Source organism: Polyergus mexicanus, unplaced genomic scaffold (genome assembly GCF_030449975.1).
Source record: "Polyergus mexicanus isolate NDT 795.1 unplaced genomic scaffold, iyPolMexi1.0 SCAF_14, whole genome shotgun sequence".
Lineage (NCBI taxonomy): Eukaryota > Metazoa > Arthropoda > Insecta > Hymenoptera > Formicidae > Polyergus > Polyergus mexicanus.
This window is the reverse complement of record NW_027223334.1, coordinates 3,191,847-3,207,579: the sequence shown is the minus strand read 5'-3', so window position 1 is coordinate 3,207,579 and position 15,733 is coordinate 3,191,847. Positions and strand designations below refer to the sequence as shown.

At 27.7% G+C, this 15,733-nt stretch overlaps 2 protein-coding genes, 1 long non-coding RNA gene and 1 pseudogene across 3 annotated transcripts; all 4 read right to left on the bottom strand.

Moving 5' to 3' along the window:
• Positions 1–5,722: 5,722 nt before the first annotated feature.
• LOC138939458 (uncharacterized) lies at positions 5,723–6,318 on the bottom strand. Its single transcript, XM_070307255.1, has 3 exons — positions 6,127–6,318; positions 5,902–6,061; positions 5,723–5,821 (listed from the first exon to the last, which is right to left on the bottom strand). The coding sequence occupies exons 1-3, from the start codon at positions 6,271–6,273 to the stop codon at positions 5,766–5,768; spliced, it is 363 nt and encodes a 120-aa protein (XP_070163356.1). The 5' UTR covers positions 6,274–6,318; the 3' UTR covers positions 5,723–5,765.
• A 762-nt stretch (positions 6,319–7,080) lies between these two features.
• Positions 7,081–8,406, bottom strand: LOC138939459 (uncharacterized). Its single transcript, XR_011447861.1, has 3 exons — positions 8,250–8,406; positions 7,922–8,004; positions 7,081–7,137 (listed from the first exon to the last, which is right to left on the bottom strand). It is a non-coding gene; the product is annotated as an uncharacterized lncRNA (long non-coding RNA).
• A 615-nt stretch (positions 8,407–9,021) lies between these two features.
• Positions 9,022–11,080, bottom strand: LOC138939523 (uncharacterized). Its single transcript, XM_070307379.1, has 2 exons — positions 11,017–11,080; positions 9,022–10,952 (listed from the first exon to the last, which is right to left on the bottom strand). The coding sequence occupies exons 1-2, from the start codon at positions 11,078–11,080 to the stop codon at positions 9,022–9,024; spliced, it is 1,995 nt and encodes a 664-aa protein (XP_070163480.1).
• A 713-nt stretch (positions 11,081–11,793) lies between these two features.
• Positions 11,794–14,264, bottom strand: LOC138939467 (uncharacterized; annotated as a pseudogene).
• Positions 14,265–15,733: the final 1,469 nt, after the last annotated feature.

Below are 15,733 nucleotides of genomic sequence, written 5' to 3'. Positions count from 1 at the left end.
GACAATAATTTGTAGCAAGCACTTGGCAATATCTGTTAGAACAGACCTGGCTGACTGGGTATACATATATAAAAAATCATTTATATCCTTTTATATAACTTTAATATTTAATTTGGTGTACAATTTATGATATAATTATTTCTAATGTTTTTGCTACAATATAGAATATGAATATATGTTCAAGAAAGTAAACGTTTTATAAATCATATTATTAAATTTGTTTCTCGAACGTTCTAAAGCGAGACGTTACGTGCGAAGCCTTGTTTTCATTCCGTTTTTGCGGTTTCTTCGTATCGTTCGATTCTGACAAACACCTCGTTGTCGATAGCCGATTGGCTCTCGGAATCGAACGATCGAAATTCCTCCTTTTTTGTAGTACCCGTATCAACCAGGACTATTGTACGTGGATAGCAGAGAAGGTTTTTAAGACACTTCGTCGCAAGCCTTCACCGGGAGCACACCGAACGCCTAACACTCATAAAGTTATAATTAAACGATAATTTGCGTGTCCGCTCATATCTTGCTGTCGCGTGCGATTACCTAAGACGGTCCGGGAGTTGGTGTCGAAAGGAATAAATACTGTTCAACAAACTAAACCCGGACAAATCAATTACGTCCTATCTCTCCGATCGGCGAAACAAATAAATTCTGTTAATGTAGACGTGTAAATCGAAGGCGCGGCTACAATATAAAATATATGACAGGATTTACATTTTATTTACATATTTGATATATTTTTATTATGATATTTTTATAAATTTTTATAAATTTTTATAAATAGTAATATATTTCTTTGTACTGTCTTTTTGCAAATAATTTTTTAAAAGTTTTATAAAGTTTTATAAAATATTCGTAAAAATTGCATGGTTTTACAGGGTGTCCACAAATAAATGACTAAATGAAAGGTGGAGGTAGATTGGGTCAAACTGAAAAGAAAAGTCCTGTATTACTTTTTTATATAACGCTTAATAAAGGAATTATTATTGAGTTAAGTATGTCCAATCAGCGCCGACCTTTAACCGGACTCTCATCAGTGAGGCGTGCGCCTAGTAGTGGTGTCCCGCCGTAACGGTTGAGCGCTCACGCACACTACTAGGCGCGCGGCTCAGAGACGTGCGTCCGGCTAAAAGTCAGTGCTGATTGGCCAGACTTTACTCAATAATAACTCCTTTATTAAGGGTTATACAAAAAATGGTTCAGGACTTTTTAACTTATATGAACGTTTAATATAATTTTCGAATATTTAATGTGAATGTTATGTATGTATTGATAATAAAAAAGTAGGCAAAAATTATTATTCTCCTTTACATATATATATATATATATATATATATATATATATGTCAAAGGGCTATTTTGACGACATTCAAAAAATAAATATTTTATTGCATACATAAGAGTACATTTACTTTCTAACGCATACATTACTTTTATTTTTAACATAAAATGTACTAGTACATATGTATAAGAAATAAATTACCAATTGGCTAGTACAACGACAGTACAAAACTATTTACAATAATATATCATATGATTAATATGACGACACTATTATTTTTTATGAAACGATTATTTTAACGACATTCTATATATCAACTATTTTAAAATACACAAGTAAATTTCAAACACAATAAACGAGTAAAAAAGAATTAATGAAAAAAATATAAAGAATTAACAACACAAAATTACTTTTGATGAAAACTACTTTTAAGTCGATTTTAATTTTAATTATTACAAAACTATACTATAAAAAACGACATCCGACAATTGGAAAGAGATAAACTCTGAACTAGTAAAGCCATTTCAGTTATAAAGGATAAACTTCATTATTGCTTCAACAAATATTGAATAATATAAGTTCATAGATAAATGTTGATCATTCCATTATAGATTACAAAATTATATGTACAGAGACTTTAATATTGAACTCTAGTTTAAAAAATTTTTCGTGCTTTGTAATGGATTACTTATTTATGTGCAATAATATACATATATGAAAGAGAGATACACATATATAGTACATATAATAATATATAAAAACAACATGCTCTTTATAAAAGTGTGATATGTTAAAGCACTGTCTTCCATGATTTATTCAATAACTGAAAATCAATATACAAATGTCATTTCAATATTCTAATAAATCAACAATACAAAGTTATTATAATTTCAACTATTAGTGACAATTAATGAATTAGCATTCCACTACATATAACAAGATTCTATTAGCGGAGATTATAATATTAAAGTCCCGTTCGAAAAATTCTCGTGCTTTGTAATGGATTTCATCTTGGTATTTGACATACGCTAGATCTGTGCATGCTTTGCCAATTAATATTCATTTATTACTGTTGCCTGTTGAAATCAAAATAAACATATATAATATTAATAGACAGCAAGACATTAAGATTTTCTTCTTTGTAAAGGAATCATACTTATATATGCAATTATTATCATCATGATTTTGTTTTTCTTTAAATTCAATTTAGTCTCTTCTTTTAAATTCAATAAGTAAAAACATACAAAACTTAAACATACTTTTTCATAATGTAGGTACAAAATTATCTCAATAGTATTCACTCCATAGACAAATTTATTATTTCTAATGTACAAATTTCACTATAAATAAAAAAGATCAAATATATAAGCAATATACAAATGCCATTTCAATCTTCTAATACTATTACCAATACAAAGTTCTTATTATTTCAATTATCAATATAAATGAGTGTTGATTACTCCACTACAGGTCACAAGATTCTATTAGCGGAGATCATAATATTGAACTCTCGCTTAAAAGATTTTCATGCTTTGTAATGGATTCCTTTTTAACATTCGGTGCACGCTGGATCTGTGTGTAGTTTGCAAATTAATATCCATTATAGTTACCTGCTAAAATCAAAATAAATGATAAGATATGATATTAATACGAATTTAAACATTTTCCTTTGTATAATAATCTTACCTGTATAATTGTTATTACCAAAATTCAATCCTTTTTCAATTTAGTAGAAACCACACAATATTTATATTATTATTTCATAATGTAGTTGCACAATCCCAGTATTGCTGATGTACTTCATTATTGCTTCAATAGATATTGCAAGTTGATGAATAAGCGTTGATCATTCCATTACAGATCACAAGATTCTATTAGCGGAGACTATAATATTGAACTCTCGCTTAAAAGATTCTCGTGCTTTGTAATAGATTGCTTCTTGATATTCAATGCAAGCTGGATCTATGTGTGGTTTGCAAATTATTTTATACATTATTGTTGTCTGCTAAAATCAAAATAAACATGATGTAATATTAATAGATATGACTTTAAATCATTTTCCTTTGTACAACAATCTTGCTCATATAACTGTCATCATCACAATTCAGTCTTTTTTTCAATTTAATAGAAAACACAATACTTAAAAATATTATGTAAATTATGAAAATATAATAAAATTACTCACTTTTAATTATAATGTGCCTTGTTGCAAAATTTTTAGAATTTTTTGTACATTCCTATAATACCCAAACACTTTCACGAACAAAATGTTTATTCAATGACACTTCAGTAAGATTAGAAAATCTAAAAAGCTTACAGATATATATTTTGAAAAACTATCAAAATGATAACTAGATATAAATATAATAATGGAAAGAAACACGCGAGGTTAAAATAACTGTCATGTACCTTGTTGCAACATTTAAGAATTTGTTGTACATTCTTATGGTACCCAAATACTTTCACGCAAAAAATGCTTATTCAATGACACTTCAGTAAGATCAGAAAATCTAAAAAACTTACAAATATATATTTTGAAACTATAAATGCGATCACACAAAATATAAATATAGAGAGAAACACGCGAGGTTAAGATAACTATCATGTATGCAGTAGGTAATATAGGCTACGCTACGGTTGGAAAAAAACTATAGATGTTCCGAAACACTGCATTAATCAATTATGAAGTGAGGAAATTTTATAATTTTTTAATCTCATTGACCAACCTCCAAAATATTATTCAGCATCTATATCGACTAATCTCTTATCGACTGCAGTCATAGAAAAAAGCATTATTAGGATATTTTTATTATTTATATACAGATTTATTTTTTGCATAAATTAAAATACGTTATTCAGAAAGAGCACCGGCGATAATAGATAATTTCGGTTTAAAACACGGCAACCGCTAATTAAGAAATCAATGTCGTTCAATGACTGACAAACGCGAATACCAAATCAAATTTTTTAATTAATTTCAAGCAAAATAAATGTATTTTTACTTGGAATTAATTTAAAAATTTAATATTGTATTTGCGTTTGTAACAAGTGTGTGACAAATAAAATTTTTATTACATGTCTTGTGAGGTGCAAATAATAATATATTTGTTTTTATATAAACAAATTTTTTTTATTAATACACTTGACGTATATATATTATCCCAGTCAGCCAGATCTGTTCTAACAGATATTGCCAAGTGCTTGCTACAAATTATTGTCAGCAAAAAGGCTACAAATTTGGTACAAGAGTTGTTATTACCGATTAAGGTGGCAGATTGCCGCCAAGAATAAACCAAAGCTTGCTAACATAACTACACAGCAAATTGGCGACAGAAACCGAGCAAAGCTTGCTGACATGACTGACATCAGATTGTCGGCAAAAACTGAGCAGGATCTAGAGTGCGCAATCTGATGGCAAATTGGCAGCAAAAACCGAACAAAATCTGCAGCTTATTACAAAGTATTATAAAATAGTTCAGTCGCTTATCGCTATGCGGCGCGTTATTCATTATCTATACCCGTATTCAAATTCTTGTCATGAGTGTATATAAAGCCTACAAAATGCTAATAATATTATAATATATATATTTCTATCAGTTCAATTTTTGACATAATTCTTATACAGGAAATTCAGATATTGAATTGATTTTTGGCAAATCGGACAGATAATTGTTCGATTTTCACTTATTCAAAACAATTTCTGTCCAAAAAGATCTTTAATTTTATAAATTAAGTTATTTGAATTTACTTATATGTTTTAACATATTAATATATGATTTTATATAATGTCTAATTATCTAATGGTCATTTTATGACCAAAACTTATCATCATTTTGTTACTTAGGGTTAAGGCTTTAAATCTATTTAAATATATACTTTTATATGAATGGCCAAAAGCTGCAGAATTTGTTCGGTTTTTGCCGACAATCTGCTATCAGATTGTCTTGCGCAGATCTTGGTCGATTTTTGCCATCAATTTGGCGTCAAATCATATCAAGTTTTGCTCGGTTTTTGCCGTCAATTTGCTGTCAGGTTATGTCAACAAGCTTTGTCACCAAAACACAAGCTTAATACGGACACAGATGGCACTGGATTTGTTACCAAGTTTTGAGCGAATTTGATGCCAATTTGGCAACAATTTGTTATCAAATTGCTTACTGGGATTATATTATTTATTTAGTTCTTTACAATATAAAGCAAGAATAAATAATATTTATAATATTATATATATTATTTATTTAGTTCTTTACAATATAAAGCAAGAATATATATACAATTTTGTTATGTGTTTCACCTTATTGAAACTTAGGGCAAGAAGAGGGTTGTAATTTTGATATTAGAATAAATATTTTTATATTTATATTATATATACACTCTCTGAAATATATATTTATATTATATATATTTATATATTAGAATAAATATTTCTATATTCCTCTTTCTTCTCTCTGCTTCCTCTGCTTGGCGAAACGTAGCCATTCCGCCACTATATGTTATCAAATTCGGCTTCTGTTAAAGAAGAGTGCTGTAGAGTAATGTCTCCTGAAAAGAAAAATATATAGTTAGTTAAACAAAAGAAATTTTGGATGATAGATACATTTTTAATAATATGTAAAACGTACTTCTCATAATTTTGATGAAATATAAGTCGGAGATTTTAAAATTGTTGCGAATACCCTTCCATGAGCAATTCATCGCACATTTGTTCGTAAATATTTTGGAAACAGCACGATGAATGTTATCTCTGGGATTATTTCCCCCAACTTTCAAGAGAAACTCTCTCTGTAAAAAGAAAAATAAGCAATGCTTAAAACTTTATACAATTAACAAATTAATGTAAAACTTACAAATTGTGTAACTGCTTCATCCGTGTCATGCAGTAAATCCTCAAAATCTTTTATAGCTTGAACCGTGGATAATGGTAAAATTTCGGCAATCAAGCTGTCATTGCCTTTTGTTGCAAGAGGAGCGCGGTTCCTCATAACATCTTCCATTCGGTTTACCAATTGTTTTATGTCCCTTAAGATTAAACTGGATGTAGCTTGTGTGCGTGTTATTTGTTCTTGTTTATGTATTATTTCTTGCTGTGTATGGTATCACTTGATTGAAGTATTCTGCAATGTACAATGTATTTCTTATTATATATGTTTTTATATTACTATTTAACTAAAAGCCATCATACGCATGTATTAATACATACTTTTTATATTGGAATCTGATATTTCATGAACTATTTCTTGCAGTTTTTGCTCTTCATGTTCTTCAGCTAATGAAACATAATCTACAAAAAAGAAATATTAGACATATTACATATATAAATATTATAACTAATTTTTATTGATTAACTAAATTTTGTTGAGCATCGATATATAAGCGGACGGACGCCAGCTGTAGAAAGAGAGGTACTATATAAGAGGCTTTTATCTAGCACCTTTTTGGTCATTTTTTCCCCCTCCAATCTGGATGATCAATAAGATGCTAGTTAAAAGCCTCCTATGTAGTACCTCTCTTTCTATAACTGGCGCGCGGCTTCTTATTCCATGTTCAGTCCATTCTCCTTCATATACCTCCAAATATTATGGGTATATCACTAATCTGATGTATTTCCTCAGGTTTTGTACAAGAAATTTTCTTTTTCTTTGGAAATGTATACAATATGTAATAAAAATCAAAATATCATAGATTATAATAATACCACATACTATACATACCACAAGAAGGTTGTGAAAATGGTATTTTGTGTACTGTGTCAATCACATTTTTGACTTCATTGTTAGAAAAATTATTCAAGGTTAAATTATCCGGACATGGTGGGAAAGCAGATATAATTTTATTCGTACTGCTTGCTTTCTCTTTCCCTGTAAAAAATATAATTTTTTTATCATTTTTTGCTTATATAGCTCTTTAAAAATTAAAATCTTCTATCTTTGTTTTACATAATCTTCTGTACAAAAACAAGACAATTGTTAATCTGTAGAAATTGTTTGATTTTACTAAACATTTCTTAAATATTGTATTAAGGGCTATTTGATGATGCGTCGCGAAGAACTTCGTTGCCAATTGCAAAACGTTTACGATTCAATTAGTATCAAATTAGCTCGATAGTTATTGGATTACAAATGCTTTGCAACTGGCGACGAGACATTTGCGATACATTGTGGAATGGCTCTTAATCTTTAGGAAATATTTGATATGTTATTTATAATAGCTACAAATATTTTAAGATGTTTAGTAAAATCCTGCTTTTCTATCAAACTCTGAATTCGTTATAGCCTTATAGTCTTATGGCTTCAGCACATAGGACGCGGAAACGCTTGCCGCGCGGCAAAAAGCAACGCGGTAGTCAATTAATTTGCTGCTTTTCTGTAAAAGCGAAAGAATGATTGGCTATCGCGTCGCTTCTTGTCGCGCGGCAAGCGTATCCGCGTCCTGTTTGCTGGAGCTATTACAATATATTATATTACTATCATATATTCTCCCCAAACTGTGTTTTGATATCTTTGTTAAATCCCAAGATAATCTGATAGTTTTTAAATTGAGACTCTGTATCAAATATGATAAAACATGCTGTTTTAATACGTACTCTTAGTTTTATATGGTCGATGTACATAATTGTCACTTTCTTCTTCTTCACTGTCATACCGATTGTACAAAGTATGCTGCCTTTTGCCACGTCCCAATTTGTCTTCGTCGGTGTTTGGTAGTTGGAGTCAATTGCACTTTTCCTTGCAGATTCCAAAAATGATATAATAAAAAAATAGATATACTTATGTTAAGTTGCACGTGCATTAATAATAATAATAATAATAGTAATAATAATAATAATAATAATAATAATAATAATAATAATAATAATAATAATAATAAAGCATTATAATTAATATTTTCTGCTTTAACTTACATGATTTAATAATATAATATAATATAATCATAACATATACATATAAGATATAAATGCATAAGTACTTACTACAATGTTTTATGACATCAACTTTATACTTATTCCAAGTTTCTAAATTCGGACTTGCGTAGTTTGCGATTAGAGATGCAGCATTTGCTGTCCGTGGTGGCCACAAGCACATCTTTTGTTGATTGTCATCTAGTATAAGCCACGATGTTGGTATTTCTGAATAAGAATTATCTATGACAAACTTGACAATATTTTTTTCCTGCAATTTCACTATAATCCATTTTTTTCTATAAAAGAAAACAGTATATATGTGTTAATTTCTCCACAAATTCAAACATGTTTGTACATCTAATCACATTAATTATATCTTATCGACATTGGAAAAACATTGGTAAAAAAAATTGATTGCTTTAATGCAAAATTGTAATATCACTTTTGATATTATGTAATATAAAAGTTTTCTTTTTGCATTAATAAATAAGAAAGAAAAATTTTTGTTAAGAAATAATTCTTTTATATGTTAATGATTATCGATCAATCAAAATTATAATTTTATGCATAAGATTTAAGTACATAAAGTATTGCAAAATTAAAAAATTAAATATTAATACAACATATTTGTAAATATTAGACTCACCTTACAAATATTTGTTAAATTTCATTTGAATATTTGCGCTTTTCTAAATATACAAGTTAAAAAATATTTTCACTAAGACAAAGGAATACATTTGAATGACATTCATATTATATTATTCAAAATACATTTTTGATTCTCGGCTAAAATACGGAAAATTAAATAAAAATATTTAATTATTAACTGTGAAGACAGCGTCTAATTATTAGTATGTAGAAGCGGTATTGTTATATAATAATCAGCCTGATTCATGTATTTCAATATTAAACATTTTTGTTTTATTGCATTGAGTGGAACCGTTATAATTTCTGAAGCAGTTGTGCTTGAAATGACAAATATACCAAGTTTTTCAGAAGCATATGGCACAATAAAAAAAGATTTCGGATTTAAAAAACGTTTTGCGCGGAAAAATAATATATCTTCCTCTTCAATTACATCCAAAATAAAAACTACAGAATTATCGTTAAGCAAAGCACATTTATCATTCTCAGTTATTGCAATTTTAAAGTTTTCATATTGAAAATATGAAATTTTTACTTTATTTATATATATAACAACCGGATAATTTACGATCGGGTATTGTATAATTGGTTGTTGTAATTCTTCAAATATGCGATTTGATAATTCTTCTAAAGGTTTTCCACATTGATGCAATTTCTTTTTAATCTTTTGCATATTATTTTCGTATTTAAAGCAACTGAAATTATCAAGACAACCAAAGTTTTTTACATCATTAACAATATGAAGAAGGCTATGAATATTATGTGATAGATATTGTTCACCGTAAATAGTACCGTAATTGGATACAAAATATAATAATAAAGAATGTGCATAAGCAAGAAATGTGTCATTTGTACATATTTGTGGATTTGCCATTATTCTAATCGCAACACTAAGAGAAAGAAAATGATTATACCAAATCGGAGGAATGGTTGACTGCAAAATTACTATACCAGTATACAATAAAAATTGACGCAATTCCGTAGCTTTCCATTTATCAATATCAACTAAAGTTCTAGGCTTTCTAGCAAATTCATATGGAATGTTTTGTTTAATATTCATTAAATATTGTGAAATTGAATCAATACTTTCTGTACTCAATCTGTTTTGTTTATTTCCTTTAATCCATAATTGCAACAACCGTTTTATAACACCCAAGCAAACAAGGTGCATACAGTCGAGCGGAATTTGTGAAACCATTCCGATGGAAAGCTTTTCCAATACAGAATTGCCTGTGTGATGTTCAATTTGAATTCGATTCTTAAACGAGTCATCTGTACGTAAAATGTTATTAATTTCAGGAAAAATTACTCTATTATGTACGAAGTTGCCTTCTTGTATACATTTGGAACACGAAAAATATCCTGTGTGACCTTTTGTGTACGTTATAAATGATTTAGCTGGAGCATCGCAAAGTATTGCGTTAATATTCACTTTATATTTCTTGTTATCAACAATTATGCCATTTTCAGAAAGAAACAGAAATTTGTTAACAAAACTGCTAAGAAAATCATTCGCATCGCTCGGCTTACACATACCATGATATATACCAATTACGAATGGCAATGTACGAATAGCGATATCTTCAATAGATGCCATGATAGGCCAGAATTGGCTACTAGAACTTTTCGAAATTGGTAAGCCGTCTACATTTATATTAATTTTAATTTCATTTGTCTCAATAAATTGGGAGTAAATTTTTATAGATCGTTCCAGAACAGAAGTAAGGCCAAAATGTGCATAACGACCATTATCCATACGTTTTATGTTTACGGATGCATTACCATTACGTGGTGTATTAACTAAAACTCTAACATCACTAGGCAATTCAGTATGACCGTGCTTTCTTAATATTCTCAATAATTCATTAGCAATATTGTGAGGAACATTACATTCTATAATTAATTTCTGTAAGTCTTCCTGTAAGCTTAGCTCATTGTTGTACTTATTATTATCTGTCAATACAGGTATATTATTTTCCTTATCAAAAGTACATATATCATTGTTTTCAACCTGAAAATCTATTGATAATTCCTCCGATTGGTCTGTATCGTCGAATAATGTACTATTCGTGCAAAAATTTTCTGAATTTGTATTAATATTAGCCGCTTCTTCTATTACATTAGATGCTAAATTTGATAAAATGGAATATGAAGTAGAACTTGGACTATGTAATAAAATCGAATCTTCTACGTAAATCTCGATTAATAATCTGATTCCTTCGTCTTTGTGTTAAATATCTAATATCTTTAGGCATGATAAATAAAGAGTTATACCTAAACAAATATTGTAAAAATTATACGCGCGTTATACACCTCAATATCTAATCTGAAAAGAACCTTAAAATAAAAATATATTTTAATTAAAAAATATATATATATGTATAATATTCCTCTCTCTCTCTCTCTCTCTCTCTCTATATATATATATATATATATATATATATATATATATATATATAAGTCTATACAAGTAATGTGTGCAATTGTGTTCAAATATGCAATAACGACAGACACGTGTCTATGTTATACTGTTATCTATACGCTTAGATACGCTTAGATATGCGTGCGAGGCAATAGAGCAGTAGAAATACACGATGTTGTCCGATTTCATCATATTGAACACAATTCTCTTTCAAATATGCATAAAACATGCAGAAATATTATCGGTAACAGCGGAACTAAAATTATTGATATTATCGATAATTTCGGTCGGTGTTATCGATAATTTTAGTTACGCTTAGATGAGAGCGCTAACCCGTCGGAGTTCGGCCGTCATTTTAGGATCCCCTTAAGTCATTAACGATTAGATATTCTGGATCAACTTCAAAATTAGAAAAATAATCAATTTATAATATATTAATTTTTAAAGACAGAAAAAATGATATTACTACACACACACACACGCGCGCGCGCGCGCGCTCACACATGGGCGTGTGTGCGCGCGCGTGCGGGTGTATGTGTGTGTCCAAAAATTAAAAAATTAGATAATATCTATTAAGTAATATAAATCACAAGTTTAAAAATTTATAATATAAATATCTATTACCTGAGGTTTGCATAATGCCTATTATTTTGATTTTATCACCTTTATTTATTTCGAGTTTAAGAAAGTCATCATAAGAAAAATTTATTATATGAACTTCTAATTTATAAATGACATCTGTTATTGGCCCGCAACCGATAAATTTATTCAATTTATTATTATGTGTTTCACAGTAAAATTTGTTTTGACAAACTCTTCCAATATTACAAAATATATAATAAAGCTTTTAAAATAAAAGTCACTGAAAGACTTTTCAATTTAAAAATAGAAAACCTTTTTAATTTTATAAATAGAAAAAATATTTTGAATAAAAAAGAATTGTTTAATTTAAAAGAAAACAAAAAAAATAAAAAGTATAAATTACTATATATCCTGCTATGATTATTTTCTAATTATCTAATTCTAATTAAAAAATAAATTTAAATAAAACGGTTTTTCATCAACAAATATATAGAAAATGTATTTAATATGGATAGAAATATCATCATTAACATGACTATAAAGATATCTATATAAATATATATTTAGTATACATAAGAGAACTTACTAACGCGACCGGATGTATTTAATATTTCACGTAATTTTGTTAATATAGGTTTATCATTTAATGTGCAAATTGGTTCGAATTTACCCAAGTTTGTAACAACAGTGTTGTTACGAATTAATAATTCGCATGAAACATTCCCGTTGTTAAAATTTGCAATTTTTGGTGTTCTGGCTTGAACACTATCTAAATGTATAATCTATACATATGTATCTTATATTAAATATATATATTTTTAATACATTACATATATATATGCGTTAGTTTTTAAGGAATATATATTAAAGATAAACTAAATAAGATATTATTAATAAGATATAAAATATTATTATAAGATATTATAAGATATTATTATAAGATATTATAAGATATTATTTATTTTATTCTTTTATTATTATATATTTATAGAATTATAAAGAAAAAAGATAAGGGCACTTACATGATTCGATATATATTATCGAATCATGTAAGTTCTACATGATCGATGTCTTCGTTCCATACAACCACTTGAACTCTTTTTCCATTATTATTATTCAAATAGAATTTAAAAAACTTATATTGTTGTTTATTTCCGACTAGGCGTGGAGACTCAATACCATCAACATAGCCGATTATTTCACTATATATTGTAATATAGAATAAATAAAAATAATATAGAATTAATAAAAATAATTTTTTTTCATAATTATATATAAAACATTCGATAGTTAAGACACTCTAAATAATAAAAAGAAATTGATATAAGAAAGGAGACAGGTTTATAAAAATAATTATACAAGATGGTTTAAAAATATGTAAACGATCAAATATTTCTCATAAACAATACATTTTACAAAAAAAAAGGTTTCAGGTAAAAGTTGTATGAGCAAATTATAATTTTTTTTAATAAGGTCCTTCGCGAGCTTAATATTTCAATAAGAACACATTGATAATATAATAGATACTTAAAATAACAATGATTATTAACTCTTTAAAATTTTGGGAAATATTTTAATTTGTTCGCGCGTGAATTAATATATTAAAATATATTTTACTTTATTTAAAGATTTTATCGTTAGATAAGATTTATATAGGTATATTTTCAGTAATAAAAGTTTACGATTAATTCAAGGTAATTTCCAATTTATCAAAAAAATAATTTAAGAGACTTAATTTTTAGTTAGTTAATGTTAAAAGTTTAAGAAGAGATTGTAAATATGTATATATGTTAATTACGTAACATCCTTGCCAAATTAAAAATTTGGTTTAGAAAAAAAAACATTTATAGAAAACATGAGAAAAATTTATTAAAAAAATGAAAATAACCGTAACGCTCTGCCCTAAAAAATCGTTAAGACATAGATCTAAATTTTTTCGAAATTGTACATTAGTATTAATAATTATATTAATAATTAATTTTATTGTATATTATCACTTCAATCAAACCCATATTTTTGTTGATAAATAAAACTATAATTATTAATTTTTTGCTTTTAATAAAAATGAATTTGACATTTACTTACACAGTTGAATCGTAAATTTATATATTATCCAACACATCATTAGGAGTTAATAAGCTTTCTGCATTGTTTTGCAAATCTTCATATTCTTTCTTTTCAAACACATCATTAGAGATTAATAAATTTTCTGCATTCTCTTGCAAATCTTTATTTTTTTTATTTTTCATGTTTCTTCGCGTAGTTTTCCACTTCTCACTTTTCAATTTCGTACCGTTGAATACAACAAATTCAAAATAATAAACATTTGTAATTTCGTTAAGTTTATGTTTAAATTGCAAAATTCAAGAGACAAAAAGTTTGATCAATATTTGTTACTCTGAATGTAGTCAAATATATTCAATAAATATATTCGATTATTTATGAATGTAACGGAGATCAAAAAGAATCAGAACAAGAAATATATATATATATATATATATATATATATATATATATATATCTTTCTTGTTCTGATCCCTTTCTATATATATATATCTATATCTACATATATATATATATATATATATATATATAGAGAGAGAGAGAGAGAGAGAGGGTGTATGCATATATAAATATGAATATTATGTGTGTGTGTGTGTATGTGTATGTATATATTCTACATAATATATCTGTACACGTATACACGTATACACATATGCACGTATATACGTATGTATGTAGATATGTACCTAATGTACCTAATGTACCTATGTACGCATGTACATACGTATGTATGTACGTATGCATATGTATATGTGTGTGTGTATTTGCGTGTGTGTGCGTGCGTGCGTGTGTGTCTGTTATTTATTAAGGAAAAAAGCGCGCGCGTAGCGCGCGTCTGTGTTGTTCTAGTATATATATATATATAATGAAAAGTCTGACGTTTACGAAGCACCAATGCATCCATTGAATTTATTTTACTTTTCAGTGCTGCATTACTTTTCTACTTTTTTCTTCATTTCTATTTTACGAAGTATTGCGGTTTAAGGTAAAGATAGCTCCGTTTCACATTTATCATCTCCTATTTTCGTTTGCTATTTTTCTGTCAGTCATATAGTGTGCGAGATATAGATGCTATTATTTGTTCAATTATTTGTTATTTAAGTCTTTTCTATCTATATATATTTTAATATTATTTCCAATTATTTAACATTTCTCTTTTTGATATATTTTTATTATCTAATCTTTTATCATTTATATTTTACTACGATATTATAACTTATTCTTTGGAAAAAAATTTAAGAAATGAAAAGCAATTTTACTATCATATATCCTATGCATTGCATGTCATTATTTAATTACATTGCTGTACATCTCTACGAAAAACAAGTTACACCTATTATTAATGATATTAATATTCAGTAAATTAAACCATATACAAAATTACGAAATCATTCAACGTGCGAATAGCGCGCCACTTTTTTTTCATTTTTACAAGCTCAGTATAAAACCTTGCATGTAGATATATTTCAGCACTTTGCGAGACTCTTAAATTCATGAACCCTTAACAGCGTATAAAAAAAAAGTCGAGATAGTTAACACTCCTCTTTACAAAACTTCAGATTTAAACATTAATTTTTAATGAAACTGTCGGGAAGGATTCGCGTGTAAGAAAGAAACACAGATTTTAAAAGCTTTCGTTAAAGTATTTAAATGGCGCGAAGCTGTTATTATTTAATCGTGATTTTACATTAAATAGATTTCCGATAGTCCAGAGGAGAGAACTTAAATCGAATCTTCGAACCGATGGAATGAAAGCACCGATCGGTATTTTCAATGTATACGGAAGTGGTATATAGATAAAATCCAAAAGTCGGAAGCAATATTTAGCATTAATTTTGCG